The sequence below is a fragment of the Aulonocara sp. 'chitande type north' Nkhata Bay genome, linkage group LG5 (assembly GCF_057382095.1).
Source record: "Aulonocara sp. 'chitande type north' Nkhata Bay isolate Kocher_YH1m ecotype deep benthic linkage group LG5, A_spYH_male_GT1.1, whole genome shotgun sequence".
Taxonomy (NCBI): Eukaryota; Metazoa; Chordata; class Actinopteri; order Cichliformes; family Cichlidae; genus Aulonocara; species Aulonocara sp. 'chitande type north' Nkhata Bay.
In genome coordinates this window covers 20,837,923-20,862,615 of record NC_141348.1, presented here as the reverse complement: position 1 = coordinate 20,862,615, position 24,693 = coordinate 20,837,923, and the positions used below count along the sequence as shown (strand labels likewise).

The window sequence follows — 24,693 nt, the reverse complement described above, 5'->3', positions numbered from 1 at the left end:
AAATCAATTCTAAAGTGCACCCTGATTACCAGATTGTCATCTGCACACAAAGAACTGCAAATCTCACACAGAAAAGCCTAGACAACCAAGAATGTCACCCTCTTTCTTTAAAGCAACAGTGCCAACCACTTGCTTCATGATTAAGATTGGGGAAATCTCATTCATCCGTACAGTAATATTGCTCAAAACTTGGACTAAACTTAAATGAATTAATAAATTAATAAATTAATAATAATGAAGTAAAGCTAGCATGACACAATGTGTACCACAAGTACTCCTTGTCATTTGGGAGTTGAGTGGGATGTGTGATCTTTGAGCATGAGTTAAATAGTTCCTATAGTAAATACACAATAGTATTTGAAATGGCCACCCCAAATAACATGTTTGTAGATAGTGAGAAATGTAATGAAAAAAATAAACTAATTGATTAAATAAATTCTTCTTCTTCTTCTTCTTCTTCTTCTTCTTCTTCTTCTTCTTCTTCTTCTTATTATTATTATTATTATTATTATTATTATTATTATTATTATTATTATTATTAACAGTAATATTGATAATAACCACAATAATAATTATAATTATAACCTTTAAATTACTATTAAAATACATAATCAAAAGTAACTTCTGACCATGGAGTTTAAATTGCCAGCCACTCAAGGCAGCATGCTGAATTTTCTGTGAGAGAGGAATAAAGACCGAATTCAAAAAAAGTTTCTTTCACTTAAACTAAACATGCTTCTGTTGAAAAGAACGCATCAAGGTTAGCATCATAAATGTTGGTTTGAAGCACTGCTGCAGATAATCTGTTCTACCACTAGGTGGTGGTGTTAAATAACCAACACTGCTTCTAAAAACTCAAAAGCTTGGACAGTTGCAGTTGTGATATTATTTAGACTGAAAATTATTATTTAGCAACCCAACATTAATACATATAGAGCGTGCCTGACATTACATTAGCACCCTTTTCAGGGCTATGAAAGCTAAACATGAAGTATGTGGTTGTGGGGTTATTAAACTTACAACATCTGGTTGGCATGAGCTGTGACATATCATTCAGACGTTGTCACACATCTCATTCAAAAATCTCCAGCTTCAATTAATTTTTCTCTGTCTTTCAGGAAGAATTTATACATTCTCACATGCGATATCTCAGTGACATCCAGTTTTGCCTTTACTGGCGGCAAAGGCCCATCTGCACATATCGTTACAGATCTGATCATGGTATAATCAGTCATAACTGTCTTCTCTTTGCTCATCATTTTTATATAAATCGCTTTTTCACCATGTTTCACAGTTTGTTTGTTTTTTCAAATGATAACAGCGATTACAGTTGATTTTCAGAAATGCAGTGGCTTAGTTTTGTGGGAGAGCTCTGTTACCTGAGAAAATGTTGCTACATATTCTTTTAATGCATTTGCAAGTTTTGAGAGAACCACAGAGAACCACTAAAAGTAAGAATCACAAAACTGCAACACACAGAATGCCTTCAAACAACAATCTAAATCAACAATTCATTTTCCTAAAGGGCCACCTGAGAAACTGGGACTGTTGTGAAGAGCTGCACTGCAGAAACTGGGACTATTGTGGAGGGCTGCACAACTGAAATTGGGATTGCTGTGGAGGGTTGCATCTCAGAACCTGAGAAACTGGGACTGTTATGGAGAGCTGCACTGGAGAACCTGGAAATGCTGTATATAGTTCCGGTTTTTAAAGATATTTATAATAGCATTTCCACTGCTACTTGAACACAGATCAAGATGAGTGTTTTTTATTTTATTTTTTTTAATTGGTGCTTGTTTATGTATCTGGAATGATATACTTATAAAAGAAATCTCAAAGCAATACATCAAACCCACAATGACTCATAAAAAGTCGCGAGAAATAAACATTAAAAGTCTCTTGATCTCTGACACAGTGTGCAGTTGACATAGATTAATGGTTGCACATTGCACATCAAAAATGACAAACTGGCCAAAATGCTATACCCACGGTGATTTCTGTTTCAAGTTTACATCTCCAATTTGCCTAACGCTTGCAATCTTCGGGTTCATTTCAAGTCCTCCAGGGTGTGCTCCACACTAGATACACTGTGTTCAGCTTGGTTGAATTGATGCCACTAGAATGGGCATCGAGTCCCAGGAGCTGTCAGGTCAGCAACGTGCTTAGTGGTGCTGATGTGAGAAGTTAATTACACTTCAGCAATTAAGGCTGAATTCTGAGCCATAACTTGCAGTATAGTCTAAATGTAGAATGTTGATTCGAGGGGACATAAATGATCACTTCACTCCTGTATTATGCACACATGGCGCAGTCGTTTATAGGGTAATCCTGGGGACTAGGTCCCAGTATTCCCAAAGCTCTATAGCCTGGTGGTGACAACTGCAGTGTGTGTATGTGTGCGCGTGGGTTTGTGGGGGCGCGCGCCAGCGAGTGTGTGTTTCTGTGACAGAGGGACTGGGAGGAGGAGTGAACATCGGTTCGGCGGCGGTGTGAAGAGATGGAAGCGGAGAAGGCGGATGCAGATAAGAGTTGCTCTCACTATCCACGGGAATAAGGACGCCGATCTCCTCCCCGATATTTTCTGCTGCTTTTTTAAATTTCCCTGTCAGTGTACCTACTATGATCTCCGTCGCGCTCGTGGGCACCACCCCTCTAAACGTACCCGTCTATCTCTGAGCTGAGCTGTCAATCACATCACGCCGGGATTTGTACATGTGAGTGCATGGCGCGCCGGGCAGGGCGGATCGGCTCACTGGGTGAAAAAACGCCGGTTAATATGGATGAAACGTCAGCGGTCGTCTCATCTTTTCAGTCACTCTGATTAGGTATGGCGATATAAAGCGTAAGATCGCACGTTTGATGCATGAAAAATAGAGCTCTAGCGTGCTGGGAGTAAGGTGCGTAACTGCGATTGCCTTGAATGTGCGTTGCTACGGGGCGTTAATGGGCCCTATTTATCAGTTACTGTAAGTCTGTTTATCAGGGTTATAACCCCCACGCATACACATATTCCTTCTTAATCCCGACAGCGACACTGTCCTATAGCGTTGCCCAGACCACAGAGCAGGAAAGATGATGTGTGAGGTGATGCCGACCATCAGCGAAGGAGACTCGGCTGGTCCTCCGAGAGGCACCGGCGGCGTCCCGAACGGCTCGGACCAGGAGGCCAACTTCGAACAACTCATGGTCAACATGCTGGACGAGAGGGACAAGCTGCTGGAGTCCCTCAGGGAGACTCAGGAGACTCTCATTCAGTCTCAAACCAAGCTGCAGGGAGCGCTGCACGAGAGGGACGTGCTCCAGCGGCAGATCAACGCCGCGCTGCCTCAGGTGAGGAGCAGCCGGCCTTTGAAGGAGGGGGAGAGTCAGGTTTGGGTGTGGGATTAGATGGCCTTGGGGTTTTTTGTTTTTTTTATTTTCCAAGAGGGAGAAGCATCCTTCCTGTTCGGTTTGTTGCTATGATTTGCCGAGTTATGTGATGAGAGGTTATAGGTTGGTCATGGGGATCACTAGCCAATCAGAGTCAGCTATCCTGGGCCCCAAAAGTCTTTGGCACCATAATCATAGAGGCTTACGATCAAGAGAGTTGTGCTGATTTAAATAAAAATGTGAATGAATGAATGAATGGCATAGGTCTGGTGGTAATAGCTCAGTGAGCAAGGTAGATCTTGCTCTTTTGCCAGAATTTGAGACCCTGGGATAGCACCCCTGTTAAAATGTAATTTAATATTTATAGACTATATCTTCTGGGGATCCCATCTAACACTCCTTCATGTCCTGGGATATCTGTGAAGATGATGGGGATATGCAGGCCCATATCACATCAAAAGCTCATAAGTGGCAGCATGCCAGAAAGGAAGATCTAAATGTCTAGTAGGCAGAAAGGTAATGTAGTGGGTTGAAAGGTGGGTCAAAAATAAATGGAAGATTTTGGCTCACTAAGAGATGCTTGACTCTGCGTGTAGAGGTCTGAGCCTGGCGTCGAGAGCCCTCCCTGTGAGAAGGGAGGGCAGAGCCTAACAGTAATTAACTGAGTGGAAACACCTCTGCATGTGGTGACCGGCCTGTCAGTGGCAATTGGAGCAAAAGGACTTGATTGTATTGTTGGCCATCTTTGACATCTGTCACCCTTATGTGTGTCTTTAAGAGAAAGGAGAGCTGAATAAGGGCTGTTAAAGTCACAGAGCATGACGACAATGAAGCCTCAGCACATAAAGCTATGTTAGCCTCTGACCTCCCCCCCCAGTCTAAATGCGTGGCATGATGTCACAGTACAGTGTGCATGTGTGTGTATCAGACAGAGAGAGCAAGAGAGAGAATCATGCTGACGATGACAAGCTCGCTGCAGCCTCTTGTGAAAGAAACATGGCTGCTTGCTAGTGTACATGGCCTTGGGCTGCTTGCTTCTACACATGCATGCATATATGTGTGTTTGTGTGTGTGTGTGTGTCAGTGAGGGAGAGAGTGGGTAGAGGCTGTCATGCTTGTTTTCTAATCCTGCTGGGTTCAGCGTAATGTTTTATTCTAGCAATAATACAAGTATTAGTTATACAGTCAGAGACCTCGGGGACATTATGCAGACATTATGGCTGGCGAGCACATGCATAAGCTGTCTCTCGCTTTCTCTCTCAAAGCACCACGCTCAACTTGTGCATGCACACATCCAAACACACCTGTGGTCATTTCCACAGCATCCACAGAATGGAGAGATGATGCAACGGACAGTGCAGGCAGTGAGACGGAGAAACCAAAAAAAAAAAAAAGTCTCAGTTGCAATTGATTTTGACTCAGTTTTGTTCTGCACAGCTGAGGAATGAGGATTGTCTGGCCTCTATGCATTATTAGAAATTGCAGTGTGCATTTTGCAATGATGAGGGGGAAGTGTGAGGAAAAAGAATAGCATATGGCTTCTGAAATCTCAGGTTTGGGTGGGATGAATACTGTGTGTGTAAGAGCAACGTTGTAGCAGTTGGCAATGATCCTGACCCCACTTTCCTATATGTGTTGGTGGTAATTAGGGTGATTTGCTGCTGCTCTCAAAATGACCAAAGCTGGTGTGTTTATGCCCTCAAGTACATTACAATGTGACAGTTTTGCATTTGCGCTTGCCGCCTCTGCCTACGTGTGTGGTATGTCAGGTTTCCTCTGTATGTGTGCGTTTACTCCTCTGATGTATATGCATTGGCATGGCAATACAGTCTTTTTTCCCAAATCTGAGCACTCTTTTTGTCCTTTTGCCTAAAAAACATTTGTTATCTTAACCTACTAGGCATGTGCATTTGTGTGTAGTGTTTTGTTATGTCTTCTGTAGGTTTCCTGACTCTACGGGACTGGTTTGACCCAAATCTGTCAGATCTATGTCTCTCCTCCAAAGATGCACACTCAAACATGCACACATGTAAAAATGCACTGTTGGAGCAATTCAAAATTCAGCGCTCTTCAGCGTTGTCATTGTTCAAAAGACACAAACCTCCATCACCTTGGCATTTGTGTTTGCCTCGCTAACATCATAAAAATGGGACGTTGCCATTTTGCCACACATGCACAGTCACACAGACACACACACAGACTAGGATGGATATGTTCATTAGCTACAGAGAATAGAGTTTCAGATTAACATGTCAGCCCATTACAGTGCATAATGCCTCTAATACAGCCCTCAGAGATGGGTTTGCCCATAGACAAATTAGGTTTTAAACACACACGCATGCACACAAAAGCTCATGTTATACACACACACACACACACACACACACACTGTTACTTTACTGAGTGAAGAAAACAGTTCCGACCTTTAGAGGAGAAAGCAGGCATATCATATGCCTGCTTTCTCCATATGCCACATATGTATACATGTGTGTGTAACGTAGAGGGTGGATAGTGAGCAATAGATTTGTTAAATTTGTAAGATTTTATATATATATCCAGTGAATCCTCTGTTACTCAAAAGTTGCAGGTCCCTTCTTTGTGATGGAAAAGCACATTTTATAAAAAAAAATTGATTAATGGATTTCTAATAGAATACCAATAGAGGCGATCAGAGACCCGATTTCAGTAGCGATCTCTCTTACCTTGTACAAGTTTTATCATGTCAAAAGTCTCAAATCTGGGAGACAGGTGCTTCATATCTAAATGGTAACCACAAAATGCCACTCTCATTATCAGCAATACAGAGAACAACTGTTTGTGTTGCTCTGTCTGAGCAGAGTTGCAAAGACAAAGACAAAACCTAGACTGGCCAGTGAAAGGAGAAGCTAAGAGAAAAGACTTTTTTTTCAGTAGAAGATTGGGGGGGGGGGAGTCTTGAGAACTATCCGAGCTGTTTCAGAAAGATTTGTGAGACAAGGCATAAAAATTAAAAGATGCTTGGAGTATTGATTGATACCATCTTCCAAGCATGGTGAAGAAATTTGACAGTTTAGTTTAGAAGGTGGAAAACTGGTTCAGAATGAAAGTGATCTACAACAAGGAACACTATCGGTCCATGCCATACCCTGTGTATAGGGGCTCCATTAGAACCATTTTCCTTATACAACAGGACACTGACCCAATGTGCAGGTCCAAACATGCAAGAACTATTTACAGAGTAAAGAAACTGGTGTTCAGTTCACCAAATGTCAACCCTGCAGAGCTCAAAGCATTAGGTGCTTGAGAAGCACAATCCAGCTTTTTGGAGAGCTCCACAAGTTTATGAAGTTCAAAGAATCAAATGATTATTTCATGATTAATCATTGTTTCTAAAATCTAACTGGTCAACATCATTTTGAAAACTCTTTGATGAATAAAGAGCGGGATGTCTCTTTATTGAGTTTCATAATCTGTGTGTTTGTGAGAGTGTGTGTTGTGATGTTTGGACACCTGTTTCAGTCAGACACAACAGCGTCTATTTTTGCCAGCATACAAGTACACAGAGATGAAGGGACACAAACTCACACACAGACAGACACGGACACAGACACGGATCTCATTGCCCTTCCAAAACAACTGTCTCTATTTCCACCCTCCCCGTCCCCACTGATATGCTCCTCCGTGCACGCATATACACAAGTATTTTTGTTGTTTACTTGAGCTCACACACATTAATGACCTTTCCTTTGACTTCTCACAGCAATGATTGCTGCCTTACTGTTGTTCAGACTCATAAACACACATAGCTTTGTGTCTCCACGAAAAACCATAATATGGGTTAGGGTTGGAGACATATGCAAAACAGTCAGATTGCATATTATGCAATCTGACTGTTTTGCATATGTCTCCAACCTTGCCTTGCTTCAGGTATTGCTGTTTCGGGGTTGGTGTGTCTTCTCCGAAGGCTAGATTTGAAAACACCTGACTTTGGTGCATCTTTTTTTTTTACTGCACCTATCTGGCTTTAGTTTGTGGTTCTTTCTCTTGTCCCTTTTCCCTCTCTCTTTCACATTTTTTCTGTTGATCTGACTCCTCAATAACCCACTAGTCCATTAACTGCTCCCTCAGACAGTTTTTGTCTCCTCCTACCCTACTCTTGCAAATGACCTTTGTCCATAGCTCAACACAGTCTATTATCAGAGGCGAGATGAGGCAGAGGTGTGCTTTTCAAACCACGCTGCTTCTGTATGGCAACTCACAAAGTGTTCAGGCACTTTTACTTTTTACATGTTTTAATTTTGAAAATGAAGTTTTTGTGTGAAAAGGACACATTCCATATCTACCTCCAATAACCCTCGACGAGGAGAATGCATGCTTTTAGACTTCTTTTTTAATTTATCAAACTCAAAATGTAAAGCTCCCATTCTAATAGTATTGAAACTATTAATTTCTCATGTATTTTGTGTGTGTGTGGAAACCTACACATGAAGGGTCTTTAGTTGTCTCTGCAGATGTTCTGTAGAGACAACCTCGGCTTTTCTAGGCTACTCATTCACAATATGCTTCCTGTCATTGTTATGCTGAAAGATGAACCTTTACCCCGGTCTCATGCACTCCAAGTATATTTCCTCTAAGTCTCAAGGTCCTCTCTGTATTTGGCTGTATTTATACTCCAGCCAGCTCTGACTGGCCTCCTTGTCCCTGCAGCTAAAAACATCCCCACAGAATAATCCTGCCACTCCCATGCTTGATTGTGGCAATGGTATTAACCAGGTGACCTGCAGTGCCTGATATTTTCCATCTCCAAACAGGTTGTTGTATATCTTTTACCCAACAGTGGTTTTCTAAAAGCCTGACAGACAGAGTACTGATAATATGGTAGTCCACCTCTCAGCTTCTTATAACACTGCAGATCACTGAAGATTGGTGGTGTTTGCTGGGGTTTTTTACCTCCCTGATCTTAGCCGTTTTTCCCTGGTTTTTTAGTTTGACTAAACTCTACAGGGAGTGCAGAATTATTAGGCAAGTTGTATTTTTGAGGAATAATTTTATTATTGAACAACAACCATGTTTTCAATGAACCCAAAAAACTCATTAATATCAAAGCTGAATGTTTTTGGAAGTAGTTTTTAGTTTGTTTTTAGTTTTAGCTATTTTAGGGGGATATCTGTGTGTGCAGGTGACTATTACTGTGCATAATTATTAGGCAACTTAACAAAAAACAAATATATACCCATTTCAATTATTTATTTTTACCAGTGACACCAATATAACATCTCCACATTCACAAATATACATTTCTGACATTCAAAAACAAAACAAAAACAAATCAGCGACCAATATAGCCACCTTTCTTTGCAAGGACACTCAAAAGCCTGCCATCCATGGATTCTGTCAGTGTTTTGATCTGTTCACCATCAACATTGCGTGCAGCAGCAACCACAGCCTCCCAGACACTGTTCAGAGAGGTGTACTGTTTTCCCTCCTTGTAAATCTCACATTTGATGATGGACCACAGGTTCTCAATGGGGTTCAGATCAGGTGAACAAGGTGGCCATGTCATTAGTTTTTCTTCTTTCATACCCTTTCTTGCCAGCCACGCTGTGGAGTACTTGGACGCGTGTGATGGAGCATTGTCCTGCATGAAAATCATGTTTTTCTTGAAGGATGCAGACTTCTTCCTGTACCACTGCTTGAAGAAGGTGTCTTCCAGAAACTGGCAGTAGGACTGGGAGTTGAGCTTGACTCCATCCTCAAAAAGGCCCCACAAGCTCATCTTTGATGATACCAGCCCAAACCAGTACTCCACCTCCACCTTGCTGGCATCTGAGTCGGACTGGAGCTCTCTGCCCTTTACCAATCCAGCCACGGGCCCATCCATCTGGCCCATCAAGACTCACTCTCATTTCATCAGTCCATAAAACCTTAGAAAAAACAGTCTTGAGATATTTCTTGGCCCAGTCTTGACGTTTCAGCTTGTGTGTCTTGTTCAGTGGTGGTCGTCTTTCAGCCTTTCTTACCTTGGCCATGTCTCTGAGTATTGCACACCTTGTGCTTTTGGGCACTCCAATGATGTTGCAGCTCTGAAATATGGCCAAACTGGTGGCAAGTGGCATCTTGGCAGCTGCACGCTTGACTTTTCTCAGTTCATGGGCAGTTATTTTGCGCCTTGGTTTTTCCACACGCTTCTTGCGACCCTGTTGACTATTTTGAATGAAACGCTTGATTGTTCGATGATCACGCTTCAGAAGCTTTGCAATTTTGAGACTGCTGAATCCCTCTGCAAGATATCTCACTATTTTTGACTTTTCTGAGCCTGTCAAGTCCTTCTTTTGACCCATTTTGCCAAAGGAAAGGACGTTGCCTAATAATTATGCACACCTGATATAGGGTGTTGATGTCATTAGACCACACCCCTTCTCATTACAGAGAAGCACATCACCTAATATGCTTAATTGGTAGTAGGCTTTCGAGCCTATACAGCTTGGAGTAAGACAACATGCATGAAGAGGATGATGTGGACAAAATACTCATTTGCCTAATAATTCTGCACTCCCTGTAGAGGAATCCTGGTGCTTTCAAATGTAATCAGTTTCAAAGTTACGGAGTCCACTGTGCTCATGAAAAACACTCAAAACTCTGAAATTGTTTTATACCCTAACCATGATCTGCAGAGAGTTCCTTGATTTTTTGTTGTTTTTGTGTGTGTGTGTGTGGGGGGGGTGCCCTGAAAACTGCCAAGTACTCGAAGCAGCCTCTTTCTTAAATTTGTACTCTTCTTAAAATTTTCTGCATTCACATAAATTTAGACTGTATGTGTGTCAAATGATATGTTCTATGGAGAACATGACTGAATATTTTTGTACGAAGATACGTCAAAAACGTAACATCAGCTAACATATTGCTTTTGTTGTCACACAACAGTTTAATTTATAATGTTTAAGCAGTGACCCCACAGAGTGTTCATTCATTTCTGAGCACTGTGATCGGCCTGCTCAGTACCATCAGGTCCTGTGCATTTCTGAACACTTTTATGTGACTGTTTCTAAATGGATCAGTGAGAGAATAACAATCATCACTTCAGTATAAGGACTCACGGATGGTAGTAAATTCCTGGTATGTGAGGGAATGTACAAAGAAGCAGAAAAACTTAGAAATATATATTTAAAAAAAAAAAATTTTAGCTCCTTAAAATAATAATGATTTAAAAAATGAGCGCAACAAAGAGTAGAGACACAAAAGGGAAAAACAGTCCCTGCATTTTATTTGTTTCTATCATAGCTCGCTGGTGCTGCATATAAATCACCAGCATATAAATCACTTTAATCTTTAAGATAGCTTAATTCTAATATTGCCTAGAAATACACTTTACTAACTTTTTGAAAACGATAGCCTGGAAAATGATTTTTCCACTATTTATGTATCAATGTGGGCAAAGGAAAGGAGAAAGAAGCTAATCAGCTTTAATTAATGTCTGTGTTGCGGTGAATAAACATATATCCTTAGTGCTGGGGTAAGTGTTGTGCTGGCTAACACAGATAGAGTTATTCCACACTACTTGAACCAAGGCCAACAGAGCTAAGCCTCACAGGCTTGGTACTCAGCCACTTTTACTGTACTAGTATTTTACTTGTAGGTGTGAGTGGGAAGGGGTGTCAGAGTTAATATACATTAGATCGCATAAGAAACAAGGAGTGCTCTGAGGTGCTCTTGCACAGTATTTGGAGATGGCCTGACCTTATCACAAGGCAAGCAACCTTTCAGCAAGGCATAAACACACAACTTCACATTTATAGACCAATTGATCGATGAGTTAATCCGAATAAAAAAGGTCAAGTGTTTTGATCATTTATTGGTTTAATAAGTAATTTTGCAGGAAAAAAATGTGATGGTTGTGTTTCATCCATGGAGTGTTGGAAAAATTAAACAATACATCTGAAGACAGTACCCCGAGTTCTATTGAGAGTGACATCTTAGATGTTTTACACACTAACCAATCCACTTATTAATTGAGAAAATGACCCAAAGATGAATCAGTGACAAGAATAATCATTTATTTTAGCCATTCTGATTTGCACCACCCACAGACGAACAATGATGCACACACCGTCTGTATTTCCTTAAATGTCAGCATGCACAGTCTGCATGTCGACTTGAGTCTGTGCATCGGTACGTGTGAACGAATATGCCTGCGGATAGTGTTGCTTATGCATGGATGGCCTAGGCAGCTTTGTGTGCCACGATAGGAGAATATTGAGGAGGATAGGCCAAAGTCAGATGAAAAATTATTGCATCTGATTGGTCTGCTATCGAAGCCCAAATCCTATGCTATGTGTTATGTAAGCGCCAAATAGAGGAATTTGGGTTGATGTAGGGGAAAGTGGAGCATGAAGTGAGCAGCTGAAATTTGCCAAGAAACCCTGAAAGAGGAACAAATAAGAGAGTGAGGGAGATTTTGAGAGAGAAGGTATGACACTGAAAGACAGAGAGGGCAAAGTTCTTACAGACTCAACTGAGATGGATATCCCATCTACATTATAACTATTCACTGAAATCTAAAAAAGTCTGTTTCTTTTGATTGTCTTTGGCCCTTTTTAAGACATGGCTATCATCTGACTACTGCTGTGTTCATTACTGTGGTTGCATTTTTAATTTTGAGACAGACAAAGAGACACAAACGAGAAATCAGAAGTGAGACTAACAACATATTCATCTTCTAGCAGCTGACATCTCACCTCTCATTCTGAGCCTCTTTCTTATCCTCTCTTCTTCTCTCCTTCCACTCCTCAGCATGTTACTCCATAATCCTCCCTCCTGTATGTTGTCCAGTCTTCATTTAAGCCTCCTATTCACCAAAGCTGTGAGCAGGTCACAGTGGACCCTGGCAAGGGCCTTTGCACAGCTTTTGGGGACCCTGAACACTAATAGATTATTAGTGTGCAAAGCTAGCTCCCCCATGCTGCTCTGCTGTGCCATGGCTTAGACGCTCCATCTCTCAGAAGGAGCCATCCTTTGCTCCCTCCTTCTCCGTGCCAGTACCATCTGGCTCTCAGCACCAGGCACATTTAGCTCAGCCGGGCGCCAATTTGTTCCCCTGGCTGCCTGGGTTAGCAAAGGAAGGTGAGGTAAGGAGGAAGAAAGGTGGTAAAAAGAGTCGCAATTACAAAGACAGTGTAAGATTTAGCAACGAGAGGCAGAAAGTCAGGAAAAAAGCTGAATCAAGCATACCTGACAGGTCCCAGCAGCAAGGGACATGCTCTGGTAATAGGAAGAACAGAAAGCCACTATATGTCTATGAGTGTGTGTAAGTTCCTTCTCTCTGGTAATAAGAGCAGAGTGATTGGAGTTGCAGGACCACCAGAGGGGGAAGGCGAGAGTAATGAAGGAGGGAGGCAGGAAAGGACAGAATGAGAGAAAGGGAGGAAGGGCAGGGGGATGTGAGATGAAGTTTTCCAGCCAGCAGTTAAGCCCACAGTGGCCCTGCCATGTCTAACAGCTGCACTATTGGAACTCTGTCAGTTCACTTTCTCTACAGCTACTCCCTCAGAATAGAAGATAAGGCATCAGTGGGTGGGGAGAGGTGTTAATATTGTACTATTGGGATGTGGAAGTCAGAAAGTAAGTATATTTAAAAGAAATGTTGGAGTAACCCAAGGTTATACACTTCAAGGTTATCATGTATCCTCTACATCTGTATGCACCCACATGTTCAGAGATATGGGAGAGAAAAACACATGCATCAACTCTGCTCCCAAAGACATTTTTAAAAAACACCCAACTGCACTAACAATCCCGCATCCAAAAAATCCTGGGACACTGTATAAAAACAGCATGCAATTTTGCAAATAATCTTTAATCTATAAGTCTATAACTGAAAAATGTATAAGGACAACAAAGCTAATCAGATGGTCCCTCTCATTGGCTACCAACTGGACAATCACCTGTCAGTAGCCAATGTGAGTTATCTTCTTCTCCAACAGCTAGAATTGCTAAAACGTATGAAAGTGACTCAATGTTTTATACAGTATGAGCCAAAATCAGCAAAGGAGACTGGAGAGAGGTTGCTGTGGAGGGCCATTTTCCCATGGAGTTCTATAGAACCGGAAGTGTTTTTGCAACCTATCCGGTCATTAAGTCTGACGTCACTAGCCGTGTCTGGGCCTAAACTCCGCTGCAGGTCCATATATCAAACGATCACTATGGCATTACTGAGAGTTGAAAAACTGTCTAAAATCTTTCATCTTTAATAAAATGATCAGTGTTCTGCTCTACCAGGTGTAACAATTGAGTTTAACATCCAGGCATCCATGAAAACAAAATTTATGACATTTAACGGAGTTAGAAGTTAGCAGGAAGTTAGCTCGCTAGCTTCTATCTAAATACAATATAGCATGTCCTGACTGCGGGGATTTGGAAACAAATTAAAACGTACAGCTCTGTTATCACTTCCAACATAAATGAAGACAGAAAACTAAACAGCAGTGACGTTTGTAGGGTTACTGAAGTTTGGCTAGCTGGTATATAATGATGTGCTACGTGACCGCTAGCGACACAGCTATGTTAGCATAATATAAACATGCTAACCTTTTTTCCACTCAATAAAAGTTACCGTGAGTGTTCTCGGTGGTCAGGAACAAATGTAATCGCATGGCAGGATGCTGTAAAAGGACCAAACTTCAGCCAGGAGAACAGCTGAGATAATCCATCCACAATACGAGGTTAGTCATTCATATACTGCTGCATGGGCTGGGCTGTAGTTACATCCTAAGGTTTTAAAAACTGAGCTTAAATAAATGATTAGCGGTAATAAAAGCCGAGGGAGGTCAACAGTGATCACTGACTGTTTTAGGAGCTTTTTGAGATCAAATAGAAGAAAATACATAACATTAAACATGTTAACAACACGAAAGCCATATTAAACGCAGACTACTTTAGGCCCGGAAGTAGGATTCGTCACATCATCACTTAACGACCGGATACCAAATCTGGTGGCTTCTATAAAGAATGCAGGTTTATGACACTTGCACCACCTTTCAGAACGAGAAGCTCCTGTATAAGTAAGTAGACCCATACTTTTGTACATATAGGACCGTCTATTGTTACCTACAATATCTTTTGATAATATCTACAGTTTATTTTGAAAAACATCATCCTTTGATTATTAACCAGTCTTGAACATAGTAGTAGTAGCTCCATAGTGTGGTGGTTAACACATTTGGCTAACACGTGAATGAGACCAGGAGGTGACACAAATGTTGGGGGAGGGTTGTGTCAGAAAGTGCATCCGGTGTGAAAGTCTGTGCAGTATCAAATATGTATATTCATCTGCTGTGGCGACCCATTGTGAGTAAGGGAATCGCTGAAAGAAGCTTAGTCTAGACCAGGGGTGTCAAACTCAAATACACAGTGGGCCAAAATTCAAAACTGGATCAAAGTCGCGGGCTAACATTAAAATTTATTGGAAAAAAAAAGTCTTCCTCCAAATATAACAAGGAGTCTTTTCTTATGGACTCAAACAAGTTTTGCTGAAAAACCGAATATGGAACAAGCAAGCTTAATACTAAACAATATATATATAACTTATATAAACATATATATAACTTAATATTACACACATGCAAAATCAAAATTCCAATTAAATAACACATCAGTGGAATTCATTTCTTAAATAAAAAATTAATTTGCAGCCTTCTGAATTAAATTTTATCATTTTATCATTTATCAGATTTTCATCATATTCTCCCACCTGTCCAGAAAACTCCTGTTTTCTGCCTTTCTTTTTGCCATTTTGGGATAGGTAGCATGGCAGCATTTGCATGGTTGCTATGACTATGGTGCTAATGGGTCCTGTCATGACTGACACGCCAAAACACCAACAGAGCATTCTGGGAATTGTAGTATTAGCAGTACATGCACTGTATAATACTGGCAGGCCAGCTCTAATAGTAATTTTGTATGGCTTTGCGGGCCAAATGTAATTAGGCTGCAAATTTGGCCCGCAGGCCAGAGTTTGACACCTATGGTCTAGACCACATAGAGTGGTGGACACCTCCATCGTATCAGGAAGACTCTGTGGATTTGTTATCCCAGGGCAATATATAATGCATTTTTATCAAAAGTCCTATTTTAGAGTCCTACAAAGGCTTCATGAGGAGGTTGGATTGGTGCTGGTGGCATTGGTTCAGTTTACATCCGATTGGAACATTTTTATTTTGTACTTTTTTGATAAGTTGTTGCAGTTTACTGGAACAACTGCTGGATACATTAAGGCACTACTTGGTTACTGGCATGTTTTCATTTCCAAAAACAGATGCATTGTTCTTGCGTCTCCAAATAATACATAATGTAGGTAAGATATAGGGTTAAAATGGTTTCAATATTGTGGTTAGTTTTTATGTACATTTCCCAAATGTACATAAAAACTTTTCTGAAAATGTGTTTGTATGGGCACATACACACATATTGGGTTCGGAACGTCTTCTTTTCCACAGCAAGAGACATAAACAGCAGCAAAGGCAGCAGCAGCTTGAGAAGCTAAGTCTCCTGCTGGACCCTTAAAAGGATTTAAAGAACTTCAAAATGCATCTTTGCCTCCATGAAATGGAGCTTGTCAGTGTCTCACAACATAGCACCCACCCCCCGCTGTTGGCTGTCAATACCACGCACACTCACCAACACACACATACACACACACACACACACACACACACACACACACACAGATCTGCAAGAGCATAGCAGTGCAAGTGAAAAGCAGGATTTGGGATGAGGACACAGTAAGGCAAATGTTGCTGTAAATAGCTAATGACTTATTTGAAGTATTTCATGCATTTGTATGAAATGAACTGGCCACAGGCATACATTAACATGTGTTTATTTGTACTTGTTTAATTGTTTATGTTGCATCAATTTCAGGATCATAAATGAGCACGTATTAGTGATATTTACCCCATGAAAAATGAAAATATCATTGGACTTCATGAACTGGAGTTATTAAGTAATTTGAGTGACTTGGAAGCTGCTGAGTAACAGAGCGAAGTTTAGCTTAGTGACACTCGTGATAACATCAAAGTTGCTATGACTAACATCTCTGCAAACCTTTGCCTCTTTGCACATTTATCTGATCAGCATTAGCATTAATTGATTGTATTTCCGTCCTGTTCCTGGACAGGTACAAGCGATTGCTGGCTCTAATGCTTCTGGCATTAGACGCCCACTCTCTGACACTGCTAGGACAAACTTCACTCTAAACAGGCCTTTCTGTGGAAAACATTGATATAGTATAAACAGGCCAAGACAAATACTGGATACTAGACTTTGTTTTCTACTTGTAATCATATTGGTCGAACATTATAGACAGTGCAAAAGGCATAGTAAAGTGAATAGATAATCAACTGATTTGACTGTTGCTTAGCATAAAGCTAAAACAACTTGCTAAATTTTCTAGAATTACTCATTATTTAATTGACCAGTTGTTAATATATAAATGTGTAAATGCTGAATCTAGAAAATTATTTTTGAAAACATGGCTTTATTGCGCTTGAAGTTAAATTAGTCTGTTCTGTCTTCTTCAGATTTAGCTAAACATGATTTTGTCGAGAGTGAGATCCATCAGTCTGTAAATTTTAGATCTTGTGTCTCCATCTTTTATCTTGATTGCTTGAAATGGAATGGGCGCTGCACTACCTAATGTCCGAGCACTAATGAACTAGCTCGTTAACAGTTTTAAAAAAATATTTGTAAGGGAGTAAAATGCTTAACAAACATAAAACCATAAGCTTGTTTAAGTAATACTGGAAGTTTTTAAATGTATATGTACACAAAAACTTCTCTGCTTTGTTTTTTGCATCCATTTATTTACTTCATGCCTAAAAAGGGGCAAGAGCTGTGAAAAATAAAATATGAGTTTTTATTTGTATTTTACAAAATTAGTCAACCTAACAGGACAGGTCTTCCTAGTACTGGGCTGGACACACCTTTCTGTACAGATCCAACAAGGTGCTGGAAACATTTCTCAGAGGATTTAGTCCATATTGATGTGATAGCATCACACAGTTGCTGCAGACTTGTTGGCTGCACGTCCATGATGTAACTCTCTGGTTCTACTAGATCACAAAGGTGCTCTATTAGATTGAAATCTCCTGACTTTGGAGGCTATTTGAGTACAGTCAATGTATTGTTATTTTCAAAAAACCCACTTGATGTGATGATTTGAGCTTTGTGAGCACATTATCCTGCTGGAAACAGCCATCAGAAGATGGGTACACTGTAAACATGGTCAGAAACAATTTGGCACTAAGAGACTCATAATGTTCCAAGAAAATATCTCCCACATCATCACACCACCATCACAACTTGAATTACTGCTACAAGGCAGAACAAATCTGTGCTTTCATGTCGTTTAGACCAAATTCTGACCCTACCATTCGAATTTTGCAGCAGAAACCAAGACTGATCTGAAAATGCAATGTTTTTCAAATCCTCTGTTAGCCAATTTTGTTAAGCCAGTAGGAATTGTAGTCTCGATTTTCCTGTTCCTAGTTGACAGGAGTGGCACTCAGCGTGGGTTTCTGCTGCTTCATAACCATCTGCTTTAAGGTTTGATGTGTTGTGTGTTCAGATATGCTCATACCTTGTTTATAATAACCGATTATTTCAGTTACTGTTTCTTTCCCATCAGCTCGAAGCAGTCTAACCGCTCTTCTCTGACTTCTGGCATTGAAGACTCATTTTCTATCAGTGAACTGCAGCTCACTGGATGTCTCTTTTTTTCTCTTATTCAAAACATTCTCTGTAAACTCTAGAGATGTTTGTGTGGGAGAATCCCAGCAGATCAGCAGTTTATGAAATGCTAGCCCATCTGGCACCAACAACCATGCCACATTCAAAGTCCCTTAAATTGTCTTTCTTCCACATTTTTAAGCTCGCTGTTAAGTTCAGCAGGGCATCATGACCAGATCTAAATAGCATGCGATTGACTTATATGACATTTGCATTAACAAGCAGTTGAATGGTGTATTTAATTGGCATGATCCTTCTACAATTTTGTTGTACATGCACAGTGACAGTAAAGGGCTGTTCTATTCTATTCTATTCTATTCTATAAAGTGGCCATGAACATATAACTACGTACTGAAATCTTGCATAAGAAAACGGTTCCAGTGATGAATTGCCTGTACACAGTCAGCAGTTCCTAGTACATAAGTGTCCAACTGGGCTAATACATCACACTCATGCACAGCTACACACACATCAGTGTATAAACAGTTACAGTGTTTCACACAAAGATGTATGTACTGATGTGAGATGTTAAACAGCTCAGAGCACCATCATGTCTGGCCAGACATCAAAGTACACATGATGACACCCACAGTACATTGACTTTTCCGTGCAGAACAGACACAGCGCAAGGCTGATTTAAACAGCAGGAGTTCACGGAGTACATACTGGAGGAACTAATAAGATATTTTTGGTGCATGTACATTCACAGATAGCTCTTTAGATCATCTAGTCTCTGTATTAAATCAAGAGCCAGTTATTCAGCACCACCTACAACATGCCTCAGTTCTCAGCTGCAGTCTGTTATTCATTTACTTCCAGCTCCATTCACAGACACGTGGGTTGGTGTAGACACTCAACTCAGACACTGTGCAGAGTTTTATGTGCACACACACGCAAACACGCGCACGTGCACGCACAAATACAAGTTCTGTTCCTGTTTCTTTGAGCCGAACTTGTTCCAGCACCTCTTGTCATCATCTTCGGTTAAATTGTTTTTTGTGTCTGCTTGTTTTCCATAATGCACACATTGTATGAAACCAGAAATCTATGAATACTTATGAGTCAGTGAAGATTCAATACCCGTATTAACACATTAGTAAAAGACTGATCTGTTCTCTCTTCAAGGAATGGTTCTCCTTCGCTCCCTCACTCTTCTGTCTTATCAGTTGTGATGGCTTTAAGTGTGTGCGCTGAGAGGTCTATTAGTTAGCTATCGTTCTGCCACATAATTCTTCATATCTCTCAGCCAGCTCACTGTACTTACAGCTTTGCTCTGAGAGCACTAGATGGGAGCACTGCTGCTAGGATGTTGTACTTCGGCACAAACCTCCACACTCTCCTCGCACAGTGTTTCTGGACCGAGCGTGCGATTGATTTTACCATCTCGTGTTACCGTGATAAAGCAAAACTAGATAAAAGTCACAATTTTGCTTTTTTTATGAGGGTTTTATTAACATGCAAGTTGAAGTGCATGTGTGCACTGACTTGACCCAAACCAGGAAGTCCAGTGAGCCTTTGTAGTAGCCTGAAATCATTACATTATGGGTGTATGTGTGTGTCCATTTATTAAGATTGCCTGTGTGGTATCTTTTAAAATAATTTCCCCCAGGGATCAATAAAGTATTCTGATTCTGATTCTGATTTTTGTTTGCTAAATGCATTGTAAAGCCCCCGTGGTACATTTAATTACAATGCTAACAGCCTGAACCATCTTCCCCCTCATATTGTAATTGCCTGAATAACTGACAGAAGAACACACACACACACTTTTTCTCCGTGGCCAACTTTATCTGTTGATGATGAAGGTCAGTAAGCATTGTGGTGGCCCATTATAATAATGAGGCCTGTGACGTGGTCTGCCCCAGTGCAAGAAAAGCATCATTCACACTTAGCTGCCTTCCTGTCTTTTCTCCGCCATATGCCTCACAACGTCTCTTCTTGCCCTGAATTCCACACGTCAGTAGCACTTTTCATTCACTCACACTGACTCTCAGTCTGTCCCTAACACAATCAGACTTAAATTGATCAAGGATAGGCTCAACGCACAGTAACAGTATTAGAAGAGAAAGTGTCTACTACAAGTTGCTACTGTCCAATTTTCCAAAAGGTTTTTAAGGTAGGAGGACCTTTCCTTGATTATTCTGGTTTGCGTGTTGTCATCACCGTTCCTTAACAGAGAAACCCAGAAGTTCCTGATTAATTCAATGTGTCAAGTGGTCTGTTTAGTTTGTTTATTTCAACTTTCTTTGTTTTTCTTCCTGTCACTTTGGTGCAGTTGGATGCTTCTGATACCTCTAAGCCCTAGCTGCTGTTTCTCGAGGATAAGAAGTCAGTCAGAGCTTTAGCAGATTCAGAATGCTTTGTTGTTTTAAAAACAAAAAATCCCAGTCACATTTTTCCAAATGTATGCAAAACTGAACCCTTATTTGAGTAGAACTGTGCTGTCCTTAGTTAACGTCAGTGGTAAATCCTCCTACTTCACAAATCTATAAGTCACTCCTAAAACAGTCACCTACCATTAAGCGTTATCCCCCTACACTTTTAGCAGTTTAGAATGATTCATATGTTCACTGTTAGCTTGCAGTCTACAGTATGTAATGGGGACAGTTTCCATCCGTAATATGACACCACAACAGCATGTTATTTCTGGAATTAGGTGGACAAGTGCAGCATAACAAACACTGATGAGCATTACCTTAGAAAAACATTATGACTTTATAATCTTGCGATTTCCAGGTGTAAAGGGTGAGCTAATACCCCTTACATCATCGCAGGGTACCGTAAGAATATAATTTCCCATTTTAATTGCAAGCCCTGTGTAAAATGGTGCTGTAGTGAGTGCAGTAGGCGTACACACTCATCTGCCCAGCTCAAGTTTAGTGAAGGTGACTAAAATCACTCCACGGAAAGGCGTTTAAATTTTGAAGCAGTCCTCTTGTAAATTAGACAGAGAGCATGGCAATGAGGGCAAGTGTGAATGAGAGGTGGAGAAACACTGAGACAGAGAGGAAGTGCCTGTAGCTGAGTTACATAAAGATCATGTAAAGCTCTGTAGCCTGCATTAGGCAATGCCCCCCCCCCTTCTGCTGCTATCCTTGGATATTCCTCTCCACCCTTCTACTTCTCCAGTTTCAGTCACATCCTTTTGTCATTGTGACCGGTTCATTTTTTGCCTTCTCCATCTGATCCTGTGTTTCCTCTCTCTGTATCTTATTCTCTCAGCTCGCTCTCAGCCAGCATCTTGTGTCCCGAATGACAAAATCTCTTCTCTTCTCTTCTCTTCTCTTCTCTTCTCTTCTCTTCTCTTCTCTTCTCCCTGTTATCTTGCGTGAGCTGTGTTATGGGGGGTTGGAGCACCCTGGAGGGCGAACACACTCAAACACACGCACAAACACACACTCTCGCACCCACATATCTGTGCTCTAATTGGTCCAGATTGACTGTAGACTTTCTGCCAGGGCAGTGGGTGCATCGTAGCATTCCCACACAGCGTAAGGAAAAAGACAAAGAAAACATTCTTTTTTGCAGTACTTTTTTCCCCTGCTGTATGTCTTCAGAAACATTTTTTTTTGTGTTGGCCGCTTTTCTTCTATCTCTTTATACCATTTCCATAGCTTCTATAGTTCCTACTCTTAAAGTTACTCTATAAGAGTTCAAGGCATTTTACCATTTTAATTCATCTGTTCAATTTATGTAATATTCCCACTTTTATTTATTTATTAATTTGTTAATCCTTCCAGGCTGTTAGATTTAGAGAATTTGACCCAGCACACTCTAGGGAATTCTTTTTAAGGCTGTGGCATTATTCTTTATTTATAGCTAATCATTACTACTTGTAGCCAGGAATTTGCAAATAATACAAGTGGAAAAACCTTTTGAGTTGACTGATACTGTAGCCGGGCATTTGTTAAAACTGCAGGATCAGCTAAATGTGTGTGCTCCAGGTCAGCATGTTTATTTTATCCTAGTCATCTTGTTCAAGTTATTTTTATTCCTGTCATTTTTGGCAGTGAAAAAAATCCCTTCTCCTCCCCTTCCTGATCACCCCTGCAGTGCATCACTGTTATCACACACATATGTTCACGTATGCAGATTTACACACATACGCAAACATATAGACTCTGCACAACTACCCAGTGGGAATACACCACATCTAGCTGGCATTTGTTTAATGCTGACCCAACGGAATATACGTCCGTCCCTCCAGTTTTCCCCTCACCCTAACGACACGGTGCCAAAGAGTCCCACAGTCACCCACATACTGCTACACGTACAATATAGCATTCCTGATATAGAGGCTTCAGTCTTGCTTTCTGTCCATGAACATCTCTATCTGTCAGTCGTCAGGTCAGTTGGACTCTACATGGGTGCTTATGTCCACGTGCAGGCTCAGGGTTTTTCTTTTTCCTCCTCTTCTTTCAAAGCCCTGCAAATAAAATCTCCGGGGAAATACGGAGGAGGGGCTATGGTGTTTACTTCCTCACACCCTCTATCCCATAGGGCATGAGCTATCAGCTGCACTGTATGTGTATGCGTGCATATTTTCTCATCTGAGTGGTATGATGTACAAACAGAATTCCTCCTGCACAAGATCAACAATCTGTTGTGTTGGTGTCTTTAATGTGTGAAGGTTTTTTGTGTGTATGTGTGTGTGTGCATGTTTATTCTCTGGCGTGTGTAGCCTAAACCTTGATTGCTGCCGATGATCGACTGCCAAAGCAGAGTAGCTCAGTGTGTTAGTGGGTTTGGCTGAAGGACTGTGTGGGGGAATCCTCTGTTCACTGTGAAAGGAAGGTAAATGCTTGGCCAGGGAAGAACAACCGGGAAGAACCGATTGTAGATACTTTATCTCATATATAGTATGGAAAGAGATGCAATGAAGCTCTAAGAATCGCGAAACTTGACACAGGATTGGTCAGACTCAAACTTGCACACAGTAATCACCTAATGGGTATTCACTCAGACTGTGCTCAAGGCAAATTCTAATTAATGTCTGCACCTTCAGACTCAAAATATAAAGGATCATACCTGTATAGAAGGATTTCTCTTCACAAAGAAGCAAAAACGCTAAGGAGACAACATGACCGGCATTTGGATAAAATGTCATCCTCTTCCTCCTCACCTCAAGCTTCATCTCCTGAACTGAAGTCAGGGCTCTAACACATGCAAATGTGCATAAACATACTTATTGATTTATTCTCGATATTGTAGCAATTACTTATAGTCAGCAGATTAGACATGCCATCTTCCCGTTGCCAGACAGCTGACAATGAGAAGGCTAACAACAAGAACAGTTGGTTATAAGCTAACATTATGACAGCTTATGTTTGGACATTCTCACATTGTATGAGTTTGTTTGCTAAGTGTCTGAGTCCAGCAATGCTAGGTCCATTTCAAACACTTCATTAACAGCAGCTAACAGCAGCTAACAGCATCTAACACTAGCCAACAGCTGCACTTACTGACAGAGAAGTTCAGGATATCCTCATGAACTCACCTCTGTATCGCTGTCATCGAACAGAAGTGAGCTTCACTGACTCATCGACTCGTATTGGACTCCTTTCACAAAGTTTTACACCCACTCATTTGGATTAATAAAAAAAAGAGCTCAGTTGACTGCAGTCTACAATCTGCTGATATCTAGTGGTGAGATTTTAAACACTGTACCTTTAAAATGTGGCCAGTTCTTTGTGTAGAAGTACTCACTCAGATGTTAAGTGAGTGTATACAACTACAAATATTGGAAGCTTGTATAAGAAGATGGTGTTAGTGATGAACTGCCCTCACAGAGTCTGCACTTGCCAGTACTTTAGGTGTCTAGTGACATCACACTCATGCACAGCATACACAAACAATTGTTGCCTTCTGTGCATGGGGTAATTTCAAAAGAAATCAACACTGGCTGGATTAGTTAGTACAGATCAGAAAGTGATGGTGGGTACACAAGTTAGCTGATTAGCCTGGTACTGCTGGAGGTGCCTTCTTTTTTTAAAAAAAAAAGAGAATTCATCCCTCTCACCATTGCCAAGTGATTGCTCATTGGAGCTTCACGTGATCACTGGGACTCTTTCTCTTTAATACTGTAGAGTCTCTGCAGATGAGTGGTTCTGAAATGGTGCTATATAAATAAAACTAATATTAACTTTAACTGAAGATGAAAGATGAAAAACGAGCAAAGAAAGGCTATAGTTTGAGCTTTCTTTGATTTATTCAACATCCATGGGCTCTGCATCCCTGTCTACCTACGTACCACACCCTAGCTTTGCCATGGATGTTAGGACTTGGCAGCACAGCTGTGTGTGTGTGTGTATTAGTTAGAGGTGTGCCAGGATGACATCATACAGTAGCTTGCCGAGAAGGTCTACTGCAGGCGTATGGCATCTACAATATTTATAGGCCCCCAGAACAGATGAGCTCACTCAGTCACTCAGTGTGACTGGCTTCACTTCACACACATACACACACAGAGAGCAAAGAAGTGGCAGAGAAGTTACTCACGCAATCTGTGCCACACCCACTCCCATGAATATTTTCTTTCTCCTCCATTTTTCCACCCACCACTTT

General features: G+C 40.9%; 1 protein-coding gene across 3 annotated transcripts in view; it reads left to right on the top strand.

The window, feature by feature from the left end:
- The first annotated feature begins 2,469 nt into the window (after nucleotides 1–2,469).
- The window catches only part of ppfia4 (PTPRF interacting protein alpha 4), a 68,496-nt gene continuing 46,272 nt past the window's right edge, over nucleotides 2,470–24,693 (top strand). For 2 of the 3 annotated variants that reach the window (XM_086291974.1, XM_086291972.1), the window contains exons 1-2: nucleotides 2,470–2,825; nucleotides 3,030–3,330. In XM_086291974.1, the coding sequence (XP_086148100.1) occupies nucleotides 3,073–3,330 (258 nt within the window). In that variant the 5' untranslated portion in view covers nucleotides 2,470–2,825; nucleotides 3,030–3,072. Of the gene's footprint in view, nucleotides 2,898–3,029; nucleotides 3,331–24,693 lie in introns of all 3 variants that reach the window. The other variant, XM_086291973.1, reaches the window with a different exon arrangement.